Source organism: Oryx dammah, unplaced genomic scaffold (assembly GCF_014754425.2).
Source record: "Oryx dammah isolate SB20612 unplaced genomic scaffold, SCBI_Odam_1.1 HiC_scaffold_13, whole genome shotgun sequence".
In the NCBI taxonomy this organism is placed as follows: Eukaryota; Metazoa; Chordata; class Mammalia; order Artiodactyla; family Bovidae; genus Oryx; species Oryx dammah.
Genome location: NW_024070197.1, coordinates 50,646,072 through 50,653,980, shown reverse-complemented (window position 1 = coordinate 50,653,980; position 7,909 = coordinate 50,646,072). Strand labels below are relative to the sequence as shown.

The following is a 7,909-nucleotide window of genomic DNA, read 5'->3' as shown; positions in this document are numbered from 1 at the left end:
GGCCTGCACCCCGCCCCAACCTGCCCCCTGGCCCCACCACACTCACCCGTAGCCGGCCAGGAAGCCCAGGCTGGGTGGGCTGACCTTGTCACTGAAGATGACCATGGGCAGTAGGTTGCAATTGGCCTGGCAGTCCTGCAGCTCAATGACCCACCACTCGAGGAAGCCAGCTGCGCCTGTGCCCACACGCTCCCTGCGCAGCTGGATACGCACGCCGAGGTAGTCAGCCTCCTCGTCTAGGTGGGAACCAGGAGGTGTCAGGGCCCCCAGCTGTCCAGGGCCGTGGCCGCAGCCAGCACCCCAACCCGGAACCCCTGCCCCACTCACTGGGCTGCAGCTGCTTCACGGGGTTGGCTTCAGGCCCGTTGGGGGCACGGATGTACTTGGGGAAGAGGTGGGGGATGACCCTGTGGGGAGAAGTGGTAAGTCAGGCCTGGTCCAGTCCTCCTGTGGCCTCCACGCCTGGCCCCCCAACCCACTCACACGGACTGGTCCGAGGTGCCTTCCAGCAGGCTGGCCAGCTGCCGCCGGGCGGTGCTGTTGGGGGCCAGGTCTAGGGTGTGCTTCTCGTTGGTGTACTCCACGCTGCCGCCCTTGGCCAGGTCCCTACAGCAGGGGCACAGTGTGACCCGGTGGGGTGTGTGACCCTTTGAGGTTGCTCCCCACCCAGGAAGCACCTCTGGAAGTTCCAGGTGAAGCACAGGGTGGGGCACCCCCCCAGGACACACCTCTGGAAGTTCCAGGTGAAGCGCAGGGTGATGTCGGCCGTGCCGTTATACAGCTCCCGTTTCATCTGCTCCCGGCTCGGCGGGCTGATGCGCCACAGTGCCCCGGAGCTGCCCTCGATGTGCACCGTGACGATATCCTCGGGGCTGTACTGGCTGATGAACTGCATGGCCAGCTGGGTGCAGGGCGGCATCTCAGTGGGGAGCAGCCGGACCCCCCTCCCACCACAGGCAGACGCACGGGGAGCCACTCACCGGGTGGGGGTCAAACTGCTTGGACAGCTCCTCATAGGCATGGTGCGTGAAGGGCACGATGGATGGCTGCTGGGCGCTCATGGTGAACAGGGGCTGGCGGTGGGGACACGGTGACCTGGCGCCCGGAGAGGCCCCCCAGCCCTGGCACCAGCAGCCACGTGAAGCCAGGCCCCCGTGTGATGCTCACCTCATAGCCGCCCAGCTTGAGGGTGACGGTGACGTCAATGGGCTGGTTGACGACACCAACCACAGAGCGCACCAGGGACATGAAGAGCAGGGGGAACCAGATGATGGCCACGAGGAACAGGATGATGAGGCCGCCCATGCCGTACTTGACGATCTTTTTCTTCTTCTGCCCCTTGGGCTGCGGGTATTTCTGGAGGTGGGGGGTAAACACAGGTCACCCACCTGGCCCCGTGCCGGGTCCTGGCAGCAGGCATCGTGGTCTCAGGCTCCCCTGTGACCCCACAAAGTCAGGCCTTGACCATACTTTGAAACTGAAGCCGTAGCGGTAAAGACAGCTGACCAGGGAGTAGACCCCAAAGCCAGAACCAGACCCTCACCTTGAGGCCGTGGGGAAGGAAAGCCTTTGCCACAGAGGGTGCTGGTCACCCACATCCTTGACAAAGATGAACTCATGGGAGACCTAAAGCAGTAGATTGCTTTCAGGGCAGATCTACCTGATAAGCGTCTAACTTCCGGAATGCATAAGGAGCCCTCACAATGAAAAAAACACCCAAGTAAGAACCAGAGAGAAAGCTGGACAGACTGTCTCTCCAAAGACAATGACACACAGGTGACCAACAAGCACGGGGAAAGATGCTTGACGAGAAACAGGTCACCAGGTGAAACGGGCAGCACAGTGAGACACCTCCCTCCCTGCCAGGGCGTGGGGCAAGCAGGCCGGCGCCCGGCGTCCCTGCCACGCCACGGCCACAGGGCTTGGACGGGGGCCCCCAGAGACACAGGGTTCCTTCCTAAGTGCACACCCAGGAGATGTGAAAGGCTGTGGAGGCTTTCTTTTTTCAGGACATACACAGTCTTAACCCCAGTGGACTACTACTTAGCCATGAGAAGAAACTGGTACAGCTGCATGCATAAGCTTGGACCACACTGCGCTGCGAGAAGCCAGTCGTCGAGGCCCTGTGTTGTGGGTCCATGCAGCTGGCGTGACAGAAACAGGCACACCCATGTGGCGGGTGGATGGGGCTGGGGACCGACTGCTGGTGGGGCTGGGGTTTCTGCTTGGATGATGAGTGTGGTCTTAACTGTGCTGATGCTTATGGAGATTTGAATATACTAGAAACCATCCACCTGGTGATGTGTGAATTTTATCAGTAAAACTGATGAGAAAGCACAAAAACCCAGAGGTCAGTGCTCACACCGTGATCCATGACAATGAGCCAGGGCCCAGATGCCAGGCCCCTCCTGCCCAGTGTCGGCTCCGGCCCCTCTGTGGTTGGGCCACCCTTGAGGCAGCCTCAGTGACCGTACCCTGGGAGGAGCCCTTTCTGACCACCAGGAGGATTTTAGGACAGTGCTCTCTGGACTCCTGCTGTGTGGGCAGTGAACCCCAGGCGGGACCCCAGTGGGGGTGAGTGGCCAGTGCCCCCCGGGGCCCCGGCACCTTCTCGGTCTCTCGGCTGCACTTGATGATGAAGATATTGGCGTAGATGTCCTCCACGCACATCCAGTTGGACAGAGACAGCGTGGTGTCTGTCCACACCCAGTCCATCACCGCCCGCAGCTCCACCAGGAAGGGCACCAGCCGGAACCTGCCCGAGGCCAGGGCACTGTCAGGAGGGCCGGAGGGATGACAGCCCCCGCCCCCGCCTAGCGCCCCAGGCCAGCCACACTCACCCCTGGAAGAGGAAGAGGTTGAGGTGGTTGTACTTCTTGGTGAGGAAGTTGCCGAGGATGCGGGTGGGGTAGCCGCAGCGGATCTGGTAGGCGGACAGAGCGAAGTAGATGCATTTCACAAAGTACCACAGCTGGGCCACCGCGTTCTGGCTGAACATCCTGGACGGGACCGGGAGGCCAGGTCAGAGGTCAGGGTGCCCACCCCCCCGCCAACCCTGCCTCCACCAGGCACCACAAAGCCTGTGTCCAGGTGGGGCCTGGGGCCTGCGCCCTGGCACACACCGCTCGGTGACGGCGGGCAGGATGAAGAACATCCAGAGGTGGACAGCCAGCACCAGGACGACCTGGAAGGCCAGCTTGCCCAGCACGGTCTTGCGCAGGTAGAGGGCACGGTCGATGACCATGGTGCTGAACTGGATCAGCAGCATGACCAGGAAGGCCTCGGGCACCTGGTCGTCTGACAGGGAGGACGTGATGTCCGTGGCTGCCGAATGCTTCTGTGGCCGGAAGAGCAGAGGTCAGAGGTGCTGGGGAGGCCGCGGGGCCTGGACTCACCAGGGCCGAGACCCAGCTCACCCCAAAGGCCCAGAATCCGAAGATGATGATGATGAAGTCAATGACGTCGGCCAGGAACATGAGCGCGTAGACGTCGGTGGCGGCCCGGTACTTCGTGTGCAGGATGTCCTGGAAGAAGCGCCGCACGGGCCAGTACACGCTCCGGGCCCTGCGGGTGGGCAGGCTCAGTCCAGGCCCTGCTCCTCCCTCCCACCCTCACCTGGGCGTTCCCAGCCGGGCACTCACAGGGACAGGCAGAAGCTCTGCAGCCGGACCCCCAGCACCCTCACTCTTTCCTGGGGGCGACTCCGCCTCCTCTCTCTCCGCAAGGTCGCTGCCCCCGCTGCCACCACCGCCACTGCTGCCGCCTCCTCTTCCTCGCCTTCTGTGGGGAGCAGCCACCGCTGACAGTGGGGCCCGCACGGCACCGGCTGGCCCAGCTCAGACTCCTGACCATCCCGAGAAACCCCAAAGGGGCTGCCAGTGCAGCCAACCCGCTTTGTACAGACCAAACCGAATGCAGGGACCTCCCCGGGGTCACCAGCAGAGGGTGTGAGGGCCGTGGGGTGTGAGTGGCTCCACTGGGTGGGCCCTCGTACCAATGGCCTGTCCTCTGGTTTCCGTGCTCTCCTTCCTCCTCCTCCTGAAACGGAGGCTGATGCGCCTCTTGCCGCCAGGCTCTAGGGGCCCACCCTTTGCTTCCGCCTGGACGTTGTCCTCAGCAGGGGGCCTGGCCACCCCTCCTGGCTCCTCTTGGGGTGCAGGCAGGGCTGGCTCCTCCTCAGCCCCCTTCTCCTTTGCACTGCCCCTGTCATGCTCCTTGGACAATGGGGGGTCCTCGTGGTCCCAGAGGCCGTAGCACTGTGGAGTGAGGCAGGCTGGTGAGGCTGGTGCAGCCATGCTGGGTTGGGTGAGATGGCCAGGCCCACCTTGGACCCCACTATGTCCCGCCTGCTTCCTGAAACAAACTGGCTGTGTGTGTGCATGTGTGCGCATTCCCATGTGTCCACCTACGTGCGCAGGTGTGTCTGTGAGCACTCACCAGCAGCTGTGCACGGTGGAAGAAGAGCGCCATGAGCTGCAGCAGGTCATACTTGACGTAGCTGTCGCTCTTCTCCAGGCCCAGGATGCGCGGCGGGAAGTAGGGCTTGTTTTCATAGCGCCGCAGCACAGCGTGGCTGTTCCAGGGGAAGAAGCCAAACTGGAACAGGTATTTGGCGACCACCGTGACCTGCAGGGGAGAGAGGTCAGCGTGGCGCCTGCACCCCACCCCCACCTCAACCCCTCCAACGACTCCCACCTCGGTGAAGACGATGGCCGTCATCCAGAAGCGCTTGCTGGGCCTCGGGATGGAGAGCATGGCCCACAGGAAGACCAGCACGGGCAGCACGAGGGAGGCGGCTGAGGCAGTGACCATGTGGTTGAGGACGATGACGAAGTAGCACAGCAGCTCCGAGTGGGCAGCCACGCACTGGTATAGGGCCTCCAGCAGCCGGAGTGCCCGACCCCGCCCCGCCGCGAACTGCTCCGCCTCCTCCAGCTCCGGAATGTGCACGCGCCTGCGGGGGACCAGGCTCAGGCCTGGCGCAGAGGCCTGGACGGCACCAGCATCGGCACCGGCTCGGAGCCTCGGGTGCCACCCGCTGTGTACCCCTCCCCGCTCACCTGTCCACCAGCAGCTCGCTAGCCGTGCGCATTCGGCCGCGGCCGCCGGTGGGAAGCTCCCCTGAGCCACGCAGAGAAGCCCCGGGCTCGGCAACCACCTCTTCGCTGCTGCTGCGGGTGTTGTAGCCGGTGCTCAGGGGGCTGCTGGTGTCCTCGGTCATGCTGCTCAGCGGCTCCTCCACCCCCAGCCCGCTGCAGGAGAGGGCAGCTCACAAGGCGGCCTGCACTCTGCTCGGGCTCTGGGGGCAATCCTGGAGGGCCTCTGGGTCTCTGGTGGACAAGGGCCCAGCCGGCTACCGCCCCCTGTGCAGCAGCTCAGGCGCTGGGGCTGGACAGGCCACGTGAAGTGGGTCCCCACTGTCCTGAGCCGCCTGCCCCTGCTCCTACCTCGATGCTGTGCTCAGCGCATCACGGGCCGCCTCGGCTTCGCTGGTGTACAGCTGGTCCAGCACGTCCCGGCGCACTTCTCCGCCCTGCAGGGGAGCCAAGGGCTCAGGTCAACGGATCTGGGCAAAAGGAGGGGCGTGGCAGGCGGCTGTGCAGGGGCGGGGCATGTGGTAGTGGGCGGGGTGTCGGCATAGGGGGCGGACCCGGGGGCGTGGCCCGGCGTGGCACTGCGGGGCCGCGGCAGCCCGCTCACCCGGAGCAGCTCCTGCGTGAGCAGGTAGCGCTCTGCGCGCAGTACATCGCTCATGGCGCGGTGGTGCCTCGTGAAGTCGTGCAGCCAGCGCGTCAGCCCGTCCACCAGCGCCTGGCCCAGCACCCACAGGAACTGCACGGCGCTCAGCACTCGCTGCATTACATGGCTGCGGCCTGCGGCGAGGTTTGGGCAGGAGGGCGTAAAGGAGCGGTCAGCGGGTGACCCCCGCTCCCTGACCACAGCCCTTGGCGCCAACTCACCGGTCACCTCGTCCTCCAAGCCCTCTGCCAGCCCTGCCTCCTGGCTTGGGTCGCCTCCTAGGCACAGGGGATCTGATCAGCGCTTTGCCTCCCCACCACCCCACAACCTGCCCACAGCCACACTCACCTGTGCGCTGTTGCTCGGCCCGCTGCTGCCGCTGCTGCCGAAGCACCGTCTGCGCGTTGGTCACCCACGCCTGGTACGCCATCTGCAGGCAGGGCCTTGGGTTAGCACCCCGCCACCCCTGCCATGGGATCCCATTTACCCACCTCTGCCTCCGTCCAGGAGCAGCCTGGGGTCAGGAGGCCAGAGTGGGGGCCATCAGATCCCTGGGGGGCTGTGGTGGGAAGACGAGGGTGGTGCAGGAGCCACCCAGCACATCCTGGCTGCCACTCAGCGCCAGTCCCCATGCTGAGAACAGGAGCCCAAAGGTGGACAGGAAGGTTGTGTCTAGCAAACAGTGAGCCTTCTCAAGAGATCAGAGTGGTCAGTCAGGGCCCGAGGAGGTGGGCAGAGGGGCACACAGCTGCCCATGACCTGTACCCCTAGATCCTGCCTTCCCCACATATGTGAGTGCAGGAGGTTGGAATGGGCTAGGTAGGTGCCCCAGGCCTAGGGAGTGTCAGGCCTACATGCTCACCTGGAAGGCGCTCTGTGATGATGGCCTGGGGTCCTCGGGCTGGGCCTCCTCCTCCTCCTCACTGTCTGACTCGAACAGGAAGTAGTCCCCAGAGTGGATAACTGCAGGCAAGGGGGCCACTGAGAGCCAGCCACCCTCCCTCCTCCCCCCAGACCCTCAAGTTCATCTCCTTGGTTTGGAATGGGTCCAGTAACAGTCTGGCTATTCTGGCCAGCTTGGGACCCTCAGCAGCCCGTGACCCTGGGGCAAAGGCCCGCATGCCACCCTCCCCAGAGGGATGGCCATGGGCAAGAACCAGGCAGTGGCAGGCCGGGAAACAGCGGCACATGCACGGCACACAAGCAAGAGCAGTGGGACGAGACCAGACTGGACGAGAGGAACACGAGCGGGCAGGGCTGGGAAGGAGGGACACTGCCGGCCAGCAGCCAAGATTCAGACGTCTGAGTCCAAGAGTTAGAAAGCAGAAGACACACAGAGCCTGTTGTGGGGATGTGGCCCCTGATGACCCAGAGGCTCAGTGTGAAGCCTGAGAGCAGGGCTCCCAGGGGTTGCCAGCCAGGTCAGTGCAGGGCAAGAGAGAGGCCTGCCTAGCGCACAGCGGCTCTGAAGGGTGGTCAGGGAAGGCCAGGTGGGGGCAGTACCTGTGGCGTGGTCCAGCCAGGGCCGCCACCACTGTTGTCGTGGCGGGGAGGAGCCCCCTGGACTACCGGGCCCTGTGGAGGGGCAGGGTGCGCATGAGCCAGTGAGAAGGGGCGCAGGCGGCCCCTCAGCGGACACAGACTCGGAGCGCCTGGGCAATGAAGGGGCTATATGAAGTGCCATGGTGGGTGGAGGACAGCCCACAAGTGCAGATGGATAGTCACGGTCCGGCCATGTGGCCTGCAGGGACAGAGTGACCACACAGCACAGGGCAGATGGGCCAGAAGCCCCGTGGGACGTCACACAGCACGGACATGGCTCCAGCGGGCATGGACACACGGGGTGTGGGTGCCGAGGCTCTGTCCACACTCACCTGGCTCTTGGCCGGGGTCCGGGGAGCCCTGAAGGCGGCCTCGGTTGGCCCGGCCCTGCCTGTGCTTCTCTTGCTTGGCCCGGATCCTCTCCATCCTGCAGAAGGGGAGGTGGCTCAGCACTGGGCAAATTGGGAAAGCCCTGGCCTTGCCCACATGGCACCTACTGTCTTTTCAGCTGGGCCAGCGACTTCTCCTCCGCCCTGCGGTGGAGCTCGATGGTCTTGAGATTGGCAGCATTGTAGAGGGCAAAGCCCCTGTAGGACGGCAAGGCTGGCATTAGCTACGGCCTGGCCCA

The 7,909-nt window shown here is 64.3% G+C and overlaps 1 protein-coding gene across 4 annotated transcripts in view; it reads right to left on the bottom strand.

Annotated features, from left to right (window-relative positions):
• PIEZO1 (piezo type mechanosensitive ion channel component 1) overlaps positions 1–7,909 on the bottom strand; it is a 57,353-nt gene that overhangs the window by 449 nt on the left and 48,995 nt on the right. Inside the window, exons 28-50 of one of the 4 annotated variants that reach the window (XM_040253671.1) lie at positions 7,779–7,868; positions 7,614–7,708; positions 7,243–7,314; positions 6,602–6,702; positions 6,088–6,169; positions 5,961–6,017; positions 5,701–5,873; positions 5,448–5,533; positions 5,061–5,252; positions 4,696–4,954; positions 4,438–4,626; positions 3,995–4,256; positions 3,642–3,780; positions 3,417–3,564; positions 3,123–3,337; positions 2,841–2,999; positions 2,608–2,755; positions 1,168–1,356; positions 981–1,073; positions 729–901; positions 484–606; positions 328–407; positions 47–236 (exon numbers count right to left, since the gene is read on the bottom strand). In XM_040253671.1, the coding sequence (XP_040109605.1) occupies positions 47–236; positions 328–407; positions 484–606; positions 729–901; positions 981–1,073; positions 1,168–1,356; positions 2,608–2,755; positions 2,841–2,999; positions 3,123–3,337; positions 3,417–3,564; positions 3,642–3,780; positions 3,995–4,256; positions 4,438–4,626; positions 4,696–4,954; positions 5,061–5,252; positions 5,448–5,533; positions 5,701–5,873; positions 5,961–6,017; positions 6,088–6,169; positions 6,602–6,702; positions 7,243–7,314; positions 7,614–7,708; positions 7,779–7,868 (3,315 nt within the window). Of the gene's footprint in view, positions 1–46; positions 237–327; positions 408–483; positions 607–677; positions 902–980; positions 1,074–1,167; positions 1,357–2,607; positions 2,756–2,840; positions 3,000–3,122; positions 3,338–3,416; positions 3,565–3,641; positions 3,781–3,994; positions 4,257–4,437; positions 4,627–4,695; positions 4,955–5,060; positions 5,253–5,447; positions 5,534–5,700; positions 5,874–5,960; positions 6,018–6,087; positions 6,170–6,601; positions 6,703–7,242; positions 7,315–7,613; positions 7,709–7,778; positions 7,869–7,909 lie in introns of all 4 variants that reach the window. The other 3 variants (XM_040253669.1, XM_040253670.1, XM_040253672.1) reach the window with 3 other exon arrangements.